The following is a 19,155-nucleotide window of genomic DNA, read 5'->3' as shown; positions in this document are numbered from 1 at the left end:
ACAGTTGAAATAAATAGAGAATTTAAATATAGGATCAACATGCTCAAAGGATTGTGTTTAGGATCTGTGTGACTTGCCTTGCAATAATCGGTCTTCAATTAATCTTCTTGAACACTTCCGACGCACTCGCGAACCTTCGCAACGACGGAAACGACAAGCTATCACGCAAAACGAGGAAAAAGACTAATAAAAACCAAATAAACAGTACATAAAAAGTAAACAAACATGTAGATCATAATTTTAGATGAATTATGAGACTTGAACGGCCTCATTCTGACTTCAAATGAATTTAATATGAATTTTACAAGATTAAATCTATTTAAAGCCCATTTACAAAGAATTAAATAAATTTAATTCAATTTATGGACTATTTTAATATGTAGATCTTTATTTTACACAACTTTTGCAACTTGAACCACATTAAACTGAGTTCAAATGAATTAGTTATGAATTTTTAAAGATTAAATCGGATTAAAACACTTATATTGATTTTAATTGAATTATGACGCAATAATGAATTATTTTTGAAAAGGAAAAGGAGGATTATTGCGTCAGCGGCTAGGGTTTGCGGTGGACCGGGTGCACGGCGGCGGTTCACGGGAACGGACGGCCGAGATCGATCCATCCAAAACGGACGGCCGAGATCATCCGGTCCACGGCCGGTCTACGACGAACGGTCCCGATGACGTCAGCAGCAACGTCAGCGATGACGTCAGCACCGGCGGCGACTCGGGCGGCTCGGACGGCGCAAGCTCGCCGGCGAACGACGGCACGACGGCGCGAACGGAAGGCACCAACGGGTAGAGCGCGGCGCGGCGAACTCACCGGTGACCAAAGGAACGGCGGAAAAGCAACGGACGACGCCGGCGACGAGGAAGAAGCGGCGGCAACCTTCGGGTCGACGGCGGCAACGGCGCTCCGGTGGTCTTCGGCGGCGGCGAAGGGGCGGACGGGGACGGCGACGACCTTGCGAACCCGATGGTGGCGACGGCGACCGACGACGGCGGCTGCAACGGCGGCGCGACGCGGCTGGAGCGACGGCAACGACGGCGGCGCGAAGCGGCACGGCGCTAGGGCGCTACAGACGGCGGCGAGCGAAGGCGAGGGAGGCGACGGGTAGAGGGGAGCTCGGGGGTCCTTTTAAAGGGGCTAGCGAGCGGCGGCGGAGGCCCACGGCGACCGGCGACGAGAAGGAAACATCGGGGAAAATGAATCCGAAGCAAACTCGAATCCACAAGTTTCCAAACCGAAAAAGACGATGTTTCCAAAGGGGAAAAGGTAGAGGAGATCGAGGAGATTGTTTCCCCTCTATCAATTCGGCCGGAGAAGGAAAGGAACGGCCAGATTTGGAAGGAAACGGCGGCGGCAGCGCTAGGGTTTCGGGCGGCGGCGGCGGCGCGAGGAAGACGGATCCGACAAGTGGGACCCACCTGTCAGCGAGCGAAGGCGCGCGCGCGCGGCGGACTGGGCCGGCTGGGCCGAGGAGAGAGAGAAGAGAGGTTTTGGGCCGGCTTTCGGCCCAAAGCCAAAAGAAGACTTTTAAAACCTTTTTCAATTTAATTTATTTCTTAAATGCAATTCCATTTATTAAAAATACTTCCTTAGCTCAAATAAATCCCAGAAAAATCTAGGAATTATAGAATTAAGCAAAGTATTTAACAAAATTTTATCTAGCCCAATTTTATGTTGAGATTTAACAAATTAAAATTAGATCTTCTCTTTTAAGCTTTTAAAATTATTTCTAATAATTCCTTTTAAACAACAATTTATAATTTAAGGATTTTAAACAAGAAAAGCACTTAACAATTATAATTAGATCATTAATGATCAAATAATTACTGAACTGTTCTTTGTATCATTTAGGAATTGAGCTCTGAAAAATCTGAGAAAATTTCAGAGAGTTGACTTAATCATGGAGAATTTAATAAAAATTAAATCCATCCATGCTTTATATTTAGGAAATTTTATTTCCTACATTTAACTTCACTTGTAAATTAAAGATCATTTAATTTAAATTATATTAATAATTTATTAAATAGTTTATAAATCCTGAAACAAAAATCAGGATGTGACATCAGGCCTCGTTGCACTAGCCAAGTACATCAATGAACCAATGATTTGGGAGTATCTCAATTGATCCCTTGCTATTCTTTGGTTTTTCCTTAATAGCACACTAGAGTCATAAGGAGTTGGAGTTGGCTTGCAGTCACTATAACCAAAGCGACTCAAAACCTTGTCTACATAGTGAGATTGCACGAGTGTAATCCCACCCTCATCTCCTCTCAGTAGCTTAATGTTAAGAATAACATCAGCCACTCCCAAATCCTTCATTTCAAAGCTTTTGGACAAAAAGTCCTTAACCTCCTCAATCACATTGAGGCTGGCTCCAAAAATCAATATGTCATCGACATATAAACACAAGATCACTCCCTCTCGCCCACCATAGCGATAGTACACACATTTGTCAGCTTCGTTCACAACAAAGCCAGCAGATGTAAGTGTTGTGTCAAACTTCTCATGCCATTGCTTAGGTGCTTGCTTAAGGCCATACGAGGATTTCAACAGTTTACACACCATTCCCTCCTAACCTTCTAGTACATACCCTTCTGGTTGATCCATATAGATCTCCTCTTCCAGCTCTCCATTTAGGAAAGCTGTCTTAACGTCCATCTGATGGACGAGAAGACCATGAGAGGCTGCCAAAGCAAGTAGTACTCGAATTGTGGTCAAGCGGGCAACTGGTGAGTAGGTGTCGAAAAAATCCTCGCCTTCTTTTTGGGTATAACCCTTGGCCACAAGCCTTGCCTTATACTTTTCAATTGTATCATAAGGCCTAAGCTTTTTCTTGAAAACCCATTTGCATCCTACAGGCTTGCACCCATATGGACGCTCAACGACTTCCCAAGTACCATTAGACATAATTGAGTCCATCTCACTGCGTACCGCTTCCTTCCAATAGTCAGCGTCCAGAGATGAATATGCCTCTTCTATGGTTCTTGGAGTGTCATCCACGAGGTATACAATGTAGTCATCTCCAAAAGACTTTGCAGTCCTTTGTCTCTTACTCTTTCGAGTTGCTACAATGTTATCCTCCTCAGGATTTTCCTCAGGCGTTTGATCATTGTGTTTTATCGGTGCAGAGTGCTCATGGGGTAAAACAGGTTCTTGACTAGACGTGCTAGGTGTATTTTTCATGGGAAACTCTTTCTCAAAAAATGTGGCATCTCTGGACTCAGTAATTGTACCAACACACATGTCGGGTACTCCAGAGTTTACTATTAAGAACCTATAGCCCACACTGTGGATAGCATAACCAAGGAACACACAGTCTACGGTTTTTTGTCCAAGTTTACGCTTTTTGGCTATAGGTACATTTACCTTGGCCAAGCAACCCCATGTGCATAGGTATGAGAGATTTAATTTCTTCTTTTCCCATTCTTCGAATGGTGTTACTTCCTTATGCTTCATTGGAATTTTATTCAAGACATGACAAGCAGTAAAAATTGCCTCACCCCACCATTCCTTGGAAAGTCCCGCAGTGTCTAACATGGCATTCACCATCTCAGTTAGAGTGCGGTTCTTTCTTTCGGCTACCCCATTTGATTGGGGTGAATAGGGAGGCGTTCTCTCATGAATAATTCCAAACTCTTCGCAAAAGGACGTAAACTTATTGGAAAAATACTCTCCACCTCTAACAGACCTCAACCGTTTGATTTTCCTTTCAAGTTGGTTTTCTACCTCAGCTTTATAGATCTTAAAGTAATGCAATGCCTCATCCTTTGTTTTCAATAGGTACACATAGCAATATCTAGTGCAATCATCTATCAGTGTCATGAAATATTTCTTTTCCCCTTTAGTCAACATGCCGTTCATTTTGCACAGATCGGAATGAACTAGTTCTAGTGGTGCCAAATTTCTTGCCTCAGATGCCTTGTGAGGCTTGCGAGGTTGTTTCGATTGAACACAAGTATGGCACTTAGAACCTTTGACCAAAGTGAACACAACCGAAATTCACATGACAAAGTCGCGAATGCCACACATTGGACTCATCATTCTCGCTAATATGGTTCACAACATTATTATTATTATTATTACACATGTCATCCAAAGAAAAATGGAACAGACCTCCACTATCATAACCTTTTCCAATAAAAGTTTCATATTTAGATACGACACATTTATTGGATTCAAACACAAGTCTAAAACCATCTCTACACAGTAGAGAGCTGCTAACTAGATTCTTTTTTATTGAAGGGACATGCTACACATTCTTCAGCTGCACGGTCTTTCCCGAAGTAAACTTCAGATCGACCGTACCAACACCATGAACAACCGCAAGCGACCCGTTTCCCATCAACAAGGAGGAACCTCTCTCGACCTGATAAGAAGAAAACAGGGAAATATCAGCACATACATGAATATTAGCACCAGTATCAACCCACCAATCAGGTGAATGAAAAACAGAGAGAACTGTAGGTAAAAAATTACCGTACCTCGATGTTCCTCCGCCCTCGCTAATAACCATGTTGGCAGACTTCTTGTCCTTGCGATCAGGACAATTCTTCGCCCAATGCCCAGGCTTACCGCACACAAAGCAGTCGCCCTTGGCCTTTCCCTTGCCTTTCTTTTTAAAATTGGTTGTAGCCTTTGGTTTGACATTAGGCTTGACTTTCTTGTTGTTGTTGTTGTGGGATGCGTGAAGGTTCTTCTTTTGCACCAAATTGGCGCTAGAACCTCCCTCGATATTTTTGCCCCGGTTGTCCTTTGCTCTCGCCTTCTCATCAACACCCAAAGAGCCAATGAGATCAGTAACACTGAACTTTTGCCTCTTGTGTTTTAGAGAAGTAGCAAAGTCCGACTAAGAAGGTGGCAATTTGGCAATAATGCCACCCGCCACAAACTTGTCCGGCAACTCACAGTTGTTGTTCTCAAGTTCCTTTGCCAGCATCTGAATCTCATGAGCCTATTCCACTACAGAACGGTCATCGACCATCTTGTAGTCATAGAACTGCTCCATGACATACAGCTCGCTGCCGGCGTTAGAAACTCCGAACTTGGCCTCAAGTGCATCCCACATGTCCTTCCCTGAAGGCATGTGCATGTACACGTCCACTATATTGTCAGCGAGTACACTGATCAATGCTCCACGGAACAGGCAATCTGAAGCCTCGAACTTAGCCTCCTCCTCAGGAGAGAGAGGCGGTTCACTTCATTTGCCCCGTGAAACATAGAAGCATTGCATCGCTGTCAACCACAGTAGTGCACGTGCTTTCCATCTCATATAATTAGAACCATCAAAAGCATGTGGTTTCAGTGTTGCAACAAAGCCAACTACCGAAAATGACCTATCAGGTTTTTGGATTGTTGGAAATTTGGTCATAATTCGGCATATTTTAATCCAAAATAACAAGATAATAAACATGATATTTACAATGGGATTTGATCTAGTGATAGTGGTGAATGTAATTAACATGAGCATGCTTAATGTAGAATAAACATCAACAATCACATAATAACTCAATGTTGACATTGCGATGAACATTAACAATAAAACTTCTAATTGAAATAATGTAAGAATGTTATACCCCAAGAATGGTCCTCCGCTGGAGTTTGAGGAAGTATTGCCTCCGTTGGTGTTGACGGGAGCCTCCTTCTCCTTGTATCCAGTGTTGCCGTTGTCTCCAGTGTTCGACATATTGGTGAAGGTGAAGTAGATGTTGACGAACAGTGAGTAGTCGCGCCTCGCGCTCCCCAAAAACCTGATCGCCCGCCCGTCCGTGCAAACGTCGCAGCAGCGCGTGGTTTCGGAGGCCTACTCTCCCAACGCGTGTGCACACACTCGTCGGGATGGGATTACCGTAGCAGCAACAGCGTTGGAAAATGGATGAAAGTGTGTCTCACTTTTTTCGCGGGAGATCAAATCCATTCTCATTTTATAAGAGGAATGGAAGATGAAGAGTAAGAGTCATGGAATAGGAAGAGGAATTGAATAACTAATTCTCATCAATTAGCCATCAACCATCCTCCACTACACTACCATCACCAATGGAATAGGAAGAGGAATAGAGCAACTAATTGTCATCAACTAGCCATGAACCATCCTCCACTACACAACCATCAACTATCCATCAATTAGAACTAATTAATATAAGTTACCAATTCCCTAATTAAATAGATTAATTCTCAAAACTCTTCATCCCATTGATATCCCATAAAAGAATGAATTCACATGAATTCCTAGCATAATGAGCCTTGGAATTTATTTGGTTTAATTGATTTAAATGGATCAATTACCCAATTAAATCTAACAACTATGAGTTAAAATTTAGAATTTAGCTCCCAGTAAATTTTAACTCATGAGTGAATTTGCAAGTTAAATTTTAACTCATGGTGACGTGGACGAATCTCAGGCGTCCATTTCTCGATCCAACGGTGTAGGATGAGAGTTGCATAGTTGCACCGAATTAGGTGATTGCACCGGATACTTCTGCCCTTGACCTCAACGCCAATAGCATCGGGCCCAAGGTCCTACGGCTCAATGCTAGGCACGTTGGTGCTGAATCCCCTGTCCACATGGAGCTTGAGCCCATTGGCTCGCCGACGTGGTAGGTTCATGAAGTGAGGCCCGCAAGCTTTGCACCATAGTCAATGGCGCTACTCAGCTCAACCATAGCGCCAGCCGCATTAGCGCTAAGGTTTAGGACTTAGCCACGGTACCAATCTACCCAACACAACTCTTGGGCGGCCACGTAGTGCCGCACTAGTCAACCTCAACATCGACATGGTTACATACTGACCCACATTCCCTAATTCACAACGCATCTTGTGCCACATTTAACAAACCACGATTTCAATCAAAATACTCAATATGCATGGGCAAACATTGGGGAAATTACGGTTTTCGGAGGGACTTCACCATGCAAATCAATCTCCAACGCACTACCCATGAATTCCCCTTCGATTTGGGGTGGATTTGCCTACATTTGGGAAAGAGAGTAGAGGGTGGCTCCACGGCACAAATCCTAGGCAGAGGAGAGGAGAGGAGAGGAAGAAGGCGGCTGGGTGCAGCCGTGCATGGGGTTAATTCCCTTACCTTAGCGCCAACATGCTTGGTGCTGAGGTTGGGTAGCTCAGCGTCGTGGTGTTTGGCACTGAGATCCTGGCACGTCGACTAGCAGATCTGCTTGGGCACCATATTGGTGGGGGGTTGGTGCTAATGGGCCTGGCACTGAGGTCACTAAGCATTTTTGGTTGAAGTTTTAGCAAGGTCTATTTTTGAAATAAGTTTTTGAAAAGATAATTTGTCGAAAAAATGGCACTCTCTCACTCCCCCCAAACACCTTACCGCTCCTCTTCCAGTACCATCTTCTCCCCTGTCCCACCATCGAACGCCGGATCTAGCTATCTCTCTCTCACTCGAGGAGGCCACAATTGTGATGATTGGGCTGATGGCTGTGGAGGCAATGAAGGTGAACTCTCCTTCACCCGCCATCCTATCAACCTTGTGGAGTGGAGGAGCTCATCGATGGCAGATATGCTCTAGACTTTGGCTGTGTACATCTCTTGGGATGTAGAGGCCGGGTTTTATTTAAATCCATTATTAAAAAAAAAGATATGCTCTAGACGTTGCTGGGTAGGCCCTTCTCTCCCGTCCTCAAGTGTTTTTGTTCTTTGCACTCTCCCCTGGAACATTTGCAGGAGGACGCTCTACTCGTGCAATGCGGCTCGTAGCTTCGATAGGGCATGCTGCCTATGGAGTAAAAGTTTTGGCCGAGTTGGCAATGATATTCAAACTTGACGGGATGAGCCCACCCACCAAGTCTCGCATTAATCGTGCTCTGACATTCGTTGTGGCCATATAGAGATCTGCAAACAGAATTGGAGGAGTCTCCGTTTTCTATTAATGATCAGTTACGATTTAGTTTATTTCTTTCTACTGGTTTATTGAAGTTATTTATTTAAGACTGATTTTACATTACTTATGAGTTGAAGTTCTTGAGCAGTCGGTGTAGTTGAGTGAGTTCACTTGATACAAAAGGTGTTGCAGGCGATCATCCTCTATGTGCACCATCACATACAAAGAGAGAATCGCACTACAAAATCCCCTCCGACAGTTTCTTAGAATCGGTTATCTTAGGGCATTAGCAGTGTGTCGCTCGTTTTTGTCATTCCTCACATGCTACATAGACTAAGATCGTGTTAAGCCACATGTTCCACAGTGCAAGTTGTTTATAATGGGTCCCACAGGTACCATCTATTTTTACTTTTTAACTCTCCCTCTCTCCTCGCCCTTTTTTATTTCCTCACCGGAGGAAGTCCCCTCTTTTTCTTCTCTTTTCTTCCCCCACTAGAGGAACCAAGGCTGACGGTGGGACGGAGACGAGCGGCAATGGAGCAGTCGGGCGGTGCGAGGTGCGAGCAGCGGGACGGCCTGAGCGGTGCCGGGTAGCCCTAGCGGCGACGTAGACAGCGCGGATCGAGGGCGGCGCGAGGCGCGAGTGCCGGGACAGCCCGAGCGGCGCTAGGCAGCCCTAAAGGCGACGGCGCGGCGGCGGATCATGGGCGGAGCGAGGCATGAGCGATGACAACGATGCCGGGCGGCCCTATTAGTGACGGCGCCGGCGGCAGATTGAGCTCGCCAGCTCCGAATCATCGCCGGTTGTCCCCTTCTCTTCTCCTCCGCCGCGCCTCCCCTCCTCCTCCTCCTCCTCCTCCTCCTCCTTTGGTGCGGGAGCGAGGGACGACGGGGGCAACTGGGCGGTCGCACGGTGATGACGCCGTTCGGCGAGCTCACCAGCTGGGAGTGGAAAAAAAAGAAAGCGAGGGAAAAAAATATGGTGCTGCACAACGACTGCGGCGTTTTCTTGTTTTCTTTTATACTCAAACGTGAATCCAAAACAAACGTATAAACGACTCCTGATGCCACGGCGGCAAATAACACAACATCCCACGTCTGAATAGTCTGTGGCTAGCTATACAAAAACTGACTCCACATGCACATGTACGATGGCTACAGCCACAAGCAAATTAACACAACTGCAACCCCTCTATGTACGTGGTAACTTCTACATGACCAAACTAATTAAAAAGCAAGAAAAAATCCATCGTAAAACACACAAATATTATATTTCGACTGATCCTGGTTCAATTGCTTGGCGCACTTGAAGAGGTTTCAGGTTTGGCCAGTTTAGGCAACGGCCCATCACTCTCCAGGAAATCCATTGCTTGCTCCATCATAGGTCGCATCTCAATATTGGGCTGACAACACCACAGCCCCAAGATGATCACACGCTCCATCTGCGTCTCGTCGAACGCACCCTGTAACCTATCGTCAGCAGCCTGCATCAGAGTTCTGTCGATGTACCTTTCCCAGACTTGTGCATAGCTATTTTTATCTTTCTTGCAAGCAATCTCTAGCAGAACGAGCCCGAAGCTGTAGACATCCGAGCTACAGTTGAACTTTCCCGTCTTCCTGCACTCTGGATCCAAGTAATTTTCTATTCCTACAACCATGGACGATTGTATTGTTCCATTGTCAGCAGTTCTGGACAGCCCGAAATCTGCTAATCTAGCATTGAAATTATTGTCCAGGAGTATGTTGCTCGGTTTGATATCCCTGTGAAGGATGTATGGATCACTATCATGGTGAAGGTAAACAAGAGCGCTGATAATGCCCTTTACTATTTTATACCTGAAAAGACAACATTGACATGCATAATCATTTTCTTGTTCCGAGGAACGTACATAATGATTGTCAACACTACTAGCTCGTTTTCTCCAACTTCCATGTTCAAAATAGTTACTTCCAGGAAACAACATGATTTAGGGTCTATGGGGCAGAAAACCCACATATAGGTATTATAATATATGTGTCACATAATGTGTTTCGTAAATCCCTATCCTTATTCAAATGTCATTTAATTTAAACATATCTAAAACAATTTTTTAAAGCAGTGAAAAGTTAAACTATCAACCTTAGTCAAGAAATCAGTAGTTACAATTTGTATAAGGGGGCCCATAAATTGGACAAGATGTTAGAGGACCACAGAACGTCGTTGTACCCAGGTTGCGAGCAGGGGCACAAAAAGTTGGATACCACTCTGGAGTTCTTGCAATGGAAGGCAAAAAATGGTGTTAGTGACAAGGCATTTGGCGATTTATTGAAACTCTTCAAGAACATTCTTCCGGAGGGAAACAAATTGCCCGAGACAACGTACGAGGCTAAGAAGACAGTCTGCCCTCTAGGACTGGATGTTCAGAAGATTCACGCATGTCCGAACGATTGTATCCTATATCGCGGTGAGGAGTACGAGAACCTAGAAGCATGCCCTATTTGTAAAGCACTACGATACAAGATTAGACGAGATGATCTAGGTGAAGTTGACGGGCAGCCAACGAATAAGAGAATTCCTGCTAAGGTGATATGGTATTTGGCTATAATACCACGGTTAAGGCATTTGTTCAGGAACAAGGGGAATGCCAGAATGATGCGTTGGCGCACTGAAGAACGTCAACTGGACGGGATGCTGAGACACCCCGCCGATGGTTCGCAGTGGCGGAACATCAACAGAACATTTGGTTTAAGTACAGATGGCATGAATCCTTTTGGAGAGATGAGCAGCGGCCATAGCACTTGGTCCGTTACGATGTGTATCTACAACCTCCCCCCTTGGCTATGCATGAAGAGGAAGTACATAATAATGCCGATTATTATTCAAGGCCCCAAGCAACCCGGTAACGACATTGATGTTTACCTAAGACCACTGGTCAAAGATCTGAAACTGTTGTGGAAGAAAGAAGGTGTCCTCGTGTGGGACGAGGACAAACAGGAGGAGTTTAACCTACGAGCGCTGCTGTTCATAACCATCAACAATTGGCCTGCACTTAGCAACCTATCCGGGCAGTCTAACAAGGGGTACAAGGCTTGCATTCACTATATGGATGAAACTGAAAGTACGTATCTTAAGCATTGTAGGAAGGTTGTGTACATGGGTCATCGTCGATTCCTTGCTGCAAACCACCCTGTATGGAAGAAAGGCAAGCACTCTGAACATAAGCCGGACCACCGTACGAAGCCTAAACATCGCAGCGGGAAAATAGTGTTTGCTATGGTGAAAGATCTTAAAGTAGTGTTTGGAAAGGGGCCTGGCAGCCAGCCTATAGAGAGCGAAAATGGTCACGCGGTGATGTGGAACAAGAACTCTATTTATTGGGAGTTACCCTATTGGGAATTCTTGGACGTCCGCCACGCAATCGACGTGATGCACCTGACTATGAACTTTTACGTAAACTTGCTTGGCTTCCTAGGTGTATATGGAAAGTCGAAAGATATACTGGAAGCACGTAATGATCTGAAGCATACGGAATAACACGGTGACCTTCACCCGGAACCAAAGGAGAAAGAAAGCCATTACTTGAGTCCAGCCAGCTACACGTTTAGCAAGGCAGAGAAGGAAAGTATGTTTGAATGCTTGGAGAGCATCAAGGTACCATCTGGATACACCACGAATATAAAGCGAATAATAAGCATGAAGGAGAAGAAGTTCACAAACCTAAAGTCTCATGACTGTCACGTGTTGATGACACAGCTGCTACCAGTTATAATTCGGGGTATCCTTCCAGACAATGTTTGATCAACAATAACAAAGCTATGTGCTTTCATGTCACGCCCTAAAAATCGCCTAAATTAAAAATGCATATTTTAAATCATTTTTAGAAATTATTTTAAAAGCCTACAAGCTAAACCCTAATTTTCTAGGAAAATTTTCAACATAAAAATGAGCTAGATAAAATTTTATTAAATACTATACTTGCTCCTCTATTTTCTAGAATTTTCTGGGAATTATTTGAGCAAGGGAAGTATTTTTAATAATTGAAACAACATTTCACAAATTATTTTTATTTAAAAAGTTCAAAAAGCCCTCCTTTAAGTTGTTGGGTCGTTTTTGGCCCAACACTCTCTCTCCTCGCGCGGCCGAACCGGCCCAAGCCGGCCCAGCCGACGCCGCCCGCCCTCCTCTCTCTCGTGTCACCGACATGTGGGGCCCACATGTCGGATCCATCATCAACCTCCAGCCGTGCCCGAGCCGGCCGGCTAAAGCCGCCCGAGCCGCCCCCTTCTCCTCTCAAATCCACCCCAATCCGGCCTCTTTTCTTCCGGATTTTTGAGGGTCTCGTTCTCCTCTATCTTTTCCCCCAAGAATCGGAGCAAATCGTTGGGTATTTTATCCGAATCAAACTCGTTTTCGAGTTTATCTCCAAAACCGAGTTTTTGATTTCCCGAGTCGATTTCTTGCGGGAGGAGTCCGATCTCTTCAATCCAAGGCTATATATAGAACCACCTCGTCGCCCTCTTTCGTTTGCCCCCTCTCCCGTGGTCTCTCGTGCTCCGTAGCGTCGCCGCCGCGCGTGCCCAACCCGCCGCCGCCGGCGGCCATCTTCGGCCACGCCGCCGCGCCGTCTCCGCCGTCGTCGCCGCTTGCCGCCGCCGCCAAGAGGTGCGCCAAGGGGTGGAGAAGCCCGGCCGCCCATCCTTCTTCGCCGCCGGTCACCGGAGCTCCGTCGCCGCCGGCCGACCGAGCCGCCGCCGCCGTCCTCTCGTCGCCGGCCGTCGTCGTGCGTCGTTTGTCGTTGTGGTGAGTACCGTTGGGTTCGCGTCGTCGTCCTCTACGTGTACATGCCCTCCAAATCCCCGGCCGACCACCCTAGCTCCGGCGAGGTCGCCAACCCTAGCCGGCCTCCATGGATGACGTCATGCTGACGTCATCAGTTTTTCTTTTTCCCGATTTTCTAATAGATTAAAACTTCGGAAAATCATAACTAAATAACCGTAGATCCGTTTCAGGTGGTTCAAGTTGCTAAATTTTTCTAAAATCAAGATCTACATGTTAAAAATATCCACATGTACTGTTTATGCTTGTTTTTGTACTGTTTTGTTGATTTTTGTTTAATTGCTTTAGTTTCCGACGTTCCGGAGGAGAGCGTTTCCTTTGAGGAAGGTTCCGAAGCGTTTGCGGAAGCCCAAGGCAAGTCACAAAGATCCCATACAACCCTTTGAGCATGTTGAACCCGTTTAAAGCTATTATTTTATTTCAACTATGCATTGTTTTCGAATGTCATCGGGTGGTGAACCTTTCCCAGTTAATTAATGGCCGAAGATGATCTTATTTTTCCTATGGGTTACAATTTGATTAGCATGAACCTTATATATTGGATTGGTTCAGCTAAATGCTATACGTAAGTTGCTTAGCCATGCTTAGAAACATTAGCTAACTAAAGGGGTTATTTATAAACTATGTTATTATTATTAATTAGGGTTATATTCAATGGTAGCTCACGATGGTAAATCGTGTGATGTTAATTAATTGATAATTAAAACCTGGATAAGGTGGGTTGTGAGCATATGGTTTTGATGGTTGTGCTCATGACAATTAAGGACCGGTTCACGAGCTACTGTTGTGAAACATTTATCGTGCCAACCACAAGCCAGCGTGGGCAACGGCTTTATCATTTGTATAGCATGATTCATTACGGGGTGCCAGACTGAGAAGCGGCGAGAAGTCCGTGGGGGTCGCTGGGGAGTCCATGCCTTGTTTATAAGGGGGTGATTATGATCCAGGAAAGGTGCGCTGTAATGGGTTATGTTGTGCAAGGGGTATTGTCACAACTCCTTTCCGAGGTACCGTGGTGGTATTGAGGCACATGGTGACATGATGTGGGGTTGTGTCTTGTGGGTACAGTGGTACACCTCTGATCAGAGTTTAAACTATTCGAATAGCCGTACCCGCGGTTATGGGTGAGTTGAGCAATGTTTTTCGTGATTAGTTTCACACTACTCATCAATGTTAATAATGTGGTAATTAATTTAATTCCTGGTTTGGAATGGGTAATTCCTGGTTTGGAGGTTTAATTTGTTCAACCGGGGTTGGTTGTTCAAAGGTGGTTGGGCCTATGCAACATGGGTGGGTTGTATGGTGTATATTTAATATTGATTAATTATACAACTGTTTTACTATTCTCTTAAATATTTGTTAAATGCTGTTTTTGCAAATGAGCTATATTATGCCATCCTTTGTTATTCTGTGCACTTGCATATTTGCTGTGTGACTTGTTGAGTATGTCATATTCTCATTCTTGCAATATTCATTCATCAGAAGAAGAGTATCTCAGTGAAGGTGATGATCTGGAGGATTAGGCTTGTTCTTGGTTAAGATGCCTGTGGAGTGGAGTCGCCATAGCTGTTCCGTAGTTCGTTATAGTTTTATATTTCCGCTGCGTAGAATGTTATTCTTTGAGAGGAACTATCTACCTCTGTAATCTTTTATTATTTGCGAATATTAAATAGTTATTTATTTGTACTCTATTATTAATTTGTCATTGTGTGCCTCGGTTGATTCCTGGACGAGGGTTTAACACACATGTAAGCGTTTGGAATTTTGGATAGAAATTCCGGGCGTGACATTTCATGAACACAATTTCGCAGAAGGTCATCGATCCGGATAGATTAGAAGCCCTTCAAAATGATGTGGTGCAATGTCTTGTCAGCTTTGAGTTGATATTTCCACCTTCATTTTTCAATATAATGACGCATCTGCTTTGTTAACTTGTCAAAGAGATCGGTATTCTCGGGCCTGTGTACCTACACAACATGTTTCCTTTCGAGAGGTACATGGGTGTTCTGAAGAAATATGTTCATAACCGTGCTCGTCCAGAGGCTAGCATTGCCAAGGGGTTTGGAACAGAGGAGTTCATTGAATTCTGTGTAGAATTTATTGAAGACCTTCACCCAATCAGGGTGCCTGAATCACGCCATGAAGGGAGACTACGGGGAAAGGGGATTCTCGGAAGAAAAGCAATAATGACGGTAGACAACAATTTATTCCGTAAAGCCCATTTCACGGTTTTGCAACAATCTTCATTGGTGGCTCCTTACATCGAGGAGCACTTGGCTCTAGTTTGCGCGAGAAACATCGATAAGTCCGATGCATGGATTACACGACATTACGTTGATACGTTCCTCGCGTGCCTGCGACAACATCTCATGGGTAACGAGACGATTAACCAACAACTGGCCTTCTTGGCGAGGGGACCATCTGGCTCGATCGCGACATTCCAAAGATATGAGATCAATGGGTACACATTCCACACGAGAGCCCAAGACATAAAGAGCACGAACCAGAACAGTGCTATTTGTATCGATGCCATGGGACACGATGGTTCAACTGGCACGTATTACGGTGCCATCGAGGACATATGGGAACTTGCATATGGACCTCTCAAGGTCCCTCTGTTCCGGTGCCAATGGGTTAGGTTGACTCGTGGAGACGTAACAATTGATGACAGTGGGATGACAACGGTTGACCTTAACAAGGTTGGATACTCGGACGAACCTTTTGTCCTTGCCAATGATGTAACACAAGTTTTTTACGTGAAGGACATGTCTAGCAAAGGAAAGAAGGGCAAAGGGCCTGACGAGCCGAAGCGCCACGTGGTTCTCTCAGGCAAAAGAAAAATAGCTGGAGTAGAGGACAAGATTGACGAGGATTACGATCAGTTTGATGGGCAACCCCCTTTCACGGTGACGACTGACCCTAGCATCCTCTTATCAAACGAAGACACCCCTTATTCACGCAGCGATCACAAGGAAGGAACAGTAGTGAGGAGAAAGTACGTGCGGTCAACTGTCACCGCCGATGTATTGCCGTAATTGTTGTGTACACGATGAAACTGTATTGAATGTATTGAATATCCATATAAATCAATTGTTGTATGGCATATGTTAATTATGTATGATTATTAGATTTTTTTAACAATTTTAAATCATGCATATGCTAGCTATATATGATAATTAGAATTTTTAAAAGTTTTAAATCATGCATATGCTTATTATATATGATTATTAGAATTTGTAACAATTTTAAATCATGCATATGCTAGTTATATATGATTATTTAAATTTTTAAAAGTTTTAAATCATGCAGGTGCTATTTACATATGATCCACTTAATTTACTATAGACAACAATATATTTTTAAGGTTTTGTCATTAATTTTGTGACGTTAAATCATTTTAATGCAATATTTACTAGTTTACAAACCCATATGTAATGAAATTTAATATGCACTACTATTATCGTTAGTACCGGTTCTTAACCCTAACCGGGTTAAAAAAGAATTTGGAAATAGCGGGAAAAGATCTTTAGTCCCGGTTGGTGGCTATAACCGGGACTAAAGATCATTAGTCCCGGTTATAGCCACCAACCGGGACTAAAGATCCCGGTGTATATATATGCCCGAGAAGCACTCGTCTTCTCCGCCAACACTTAGAAGTTTTTCTCCGATCTCGGCTTCTCCTTCGCCGCCACTGCCTAGGGCATCCCACCGCCAACGCCGCCGTCATCTCACCGTCCTCTCGCTGTCATCATCGTCGTCGCCGCCGTCACCGCCGACGCGCCGACGCCGCCGCCGTATCTCTAGGGTGAGAGCCGCCGCCGCCGCCTTCTCGATCTCGATCTCTCTCTCTCTCTCAAAACCGCTGCCGCCTCGTCGTCGTTGTCGTCGTCGCGCCGTTGCCGACGCCGCCGCGCCACGCCGACGCCGACCCTGACGCCGCCACAGCCGACGCCGACCCTGACGTCGCAATGCCGACGCCGACACCGTCGACGCGCCGCCACTGTCGACGCGCCGCCACTGTCGACGACGCCACCGCCACGCCGACGCGCCCGCGCTGCGCCGCCGCCGCCGCTCCTTTTCGCTGCCGCCGCGTCAATGCTGAACGGGAACGAACGCGAACGGACGTGAACGAACGCAAACGGACGTGAATGAACGTGAACGAAACGCGAACGAACGCGAACGAACGTGAACGAAACGCGAACGAACGTGAACAAACGCGAACGAGACGTGTACGAACGAGAAAACGATTATTAGACTTAGCATATATGATTATATACTTGAAAACGTGAATGAGAAATATATATATGTTCCTTTGCGTTTAGACTAATATTTTTTTTTGCATGTTGCAGAAAAGACGTCGTCGTCGTCCCTCAAGCCGAAGTGGTAGCTAGCCCTAGGAGGTATTTGTGCAGGCAAGTAATGTAAATATATGATTATTTAGAGTTACCATATATGATTATTAGAATTTTAATATAAGAGTATTAGAGTTTTAATATATGATTATTAGACTTAGCATATATGACTATTAGAATTAGCATACATGATTATTAGACCTAGCATATATTAATATTTATCGATCGGATTAATATAAGATTATTAGGGGTTAGCATATATGATTATTAGAGTATTAATATATGATTATTAGACTTAGCATATATGATTATTAGAGTTTTAATATAAGATTATTAGAGTATTAATATACGAAACTTAGACTTAACATATATGATTATTAGACTTAGCATACATGATTATTAGAGTTTTAATATATGATTTTTAGAGTATTAATATATGAAACTTAGACTTAGCATATATGATTATTAGAGTTTTAATATATGATTATTAGACTTAGCATATATGATTATTAGAGTATTAATATACAAAACTTAGACTTAGCATATATGATTATTAGACTTAGCATACATAATTATTAGAGTTTTAATATATGATTTTTAAAGTATTAATATATGAAACTTAGACTTAGCATATATGATTATTAGACTTAGTATATATGATTATTAGAGTTTTAAATATGATTATTAGATTTAGCATATATGATTATTAGAGTTTTAATATACGATTATGACAATTAAAATATGTAAATAACAAACGGCTGCAAATATTTCTTGTATGAACAGATGGCTGAACGCGATGACGAACATAGACTATACGATACAATCGTAGAGGGAAGCATCCAGTACTGGAATGAAGAAGAGGGGAACGAGGACACAAACCAGTACTTGAACTAGTAGGTGAACGAGGAGGGGAACATGGAGAGGGATGCGGAGGGGAATGAGGAGGGGAACGAGAATGAGGAGGCTAGTGGAAGTCAACCCTCCGCTGGACAGAAGAGGGCACGCGGACAACGAGGTGCCGCGAAGAAGATTGAGGGTCGGCACATCATAACTGAGGTGGACGAAGACGGCCGACCTAGTGCCCTGGCAGAAACAGCCAAGAATTACGTACGACACAGCGGTTGGGTTGTGAGGGATAACGTGCTTGTCAGTAAGGTGTATTGGCGCAGAACAAGGGCAAGAGGAGATTATGACAGCTTTGTCCTAGATTTCGAGAAAGAGATGTTGTGGACCATAATGCTCGAGACGTTCACGCTCCCTGCGGGTACGGAGAACATAGCGAAATAGTGGACTCTTAAGAAAAATGTAGAACAGTTCAAGAACTTCAAGGGAGATCTCTACAAGAAATACATCCTGAAGGGGCAGACACCGAACTTTGACATATTCCCGAAGCTAAGGGATCATTGGAATGATTTTGTTGCTTACAAGACAGGGCAACAAGGGCAAGCGCTGATGGACCGAAACAAAGAAAATGCCGCTAAGAAGAAGTACCATCACCACCTGGGGTTAGGCGGCTATAGCGTCGCAATGCCAAAGTGGGAGGAGATGGAAGCCAGCTTGATTGAGAGAGGTATCGAACCGGCCACCGCTAAATGGCCGGATCGATCGAAGTTCTGGTACTATGCTCACGGTGGAACGCTCAAGCCCGTTGATGGCTCACTAGTGTTTAGCGATCAGATACGCGACGCTGCCAGTTGATTAATGGACGCAGTGGAAGCCTTTTCTCAGCGCACGTTCCGACCCGACAGAGAGAAGGACGAGCCGACACTCGCCCTGCAGACTCCCAAGCATCCAGGACGAACGCGAGGGAAAGGCGTGGTTCCTTGGAAGATTGGATTCAAGGAGGACATCTACACGTATAGGAGTCAGATGAGGAGCAAGAGAGATACGGAGGCGAAGATTGCAGATCTTGAGTACAGGGTATCGAGCTATGAGCACAGCATGCAAGAGTAGGTGGCAAGGAAGGTGGATGAACGCATGGCCGCACATCGAAGCCAGGATCCCCAGCCGTACATTCCTCCTGTAATGGTTAGCCCCTCAGGCAATTGTAGCAGCTGCGCCTCAACGGGGCAGGTGTAACACCCTGAAAATTTGACCAATAAAAACAAAACTCTAATAAATAAAATATTATT

At 44.6% G+C, this 19,155-nt stretch overlaps 1 protein-coding gene, 1 long non-coding RNA gene and 1 pseudogene across 2 annotated transcripts; 2 read left to right on the top strand and 1 right to left on the bottom strand.

Annotated features, from left to right (window-relative positions):
* Positions 1-9,144: 9,144 nt before the first annotated feature.
* On the bottom strand, positions 9,145-9,513 carry LOC136356057 (L-type lectin-domain containing receptor kinase S.4-like). Its single transcript, XM_066309474.1, has one exon. The coding sequence runs from the start codon at positions 9,511-9,513 to the stop codon at positions 9,145-9,147; it is 369 nt and encodes a 122-aa protein (XP_066165571.1).
* A 2,534-nt stretch (positions 9,514-12,047) lies between these two features.
* On the top strand, positions 12,048-14,543 carry LOC136355940 (uncharacterized). The gene is made up of 3 exons (XR_010740529.1): positions 12,048-12,635; positions 12,960-13,025; positions 14,154-14,543. It is a non-coding gene; the product is annotated as an uncharacterized lncRNA (long non-coding RNA).
* A 3,263-nt stretch (positions 14,544-17,806) lies between these two features.
* LOC136355938 (uncharacterized) overlaps positions 17,807-19,155 on the top strand; it is a 99,669-nt pseudogene continuing 98,320 nt past the window's right edge.

This window comes from Oryza sativa, chromosome 4 (assembly GCF_034140825.1).
Source record: "Oryza sativa Japonica Group chromosome 4, ASM3414082v1".
Lineage (NCBI taxonomy): Eukaryota > Viridiplantae > Streptophyta > Magnoliopsida > Poales > Poaceae > Oryza > Oryza sativa.
Note: the sequence above shows the minus strand (reverse complement) of the source record. Positions and strands in the feature narration are given on the sequence as shown.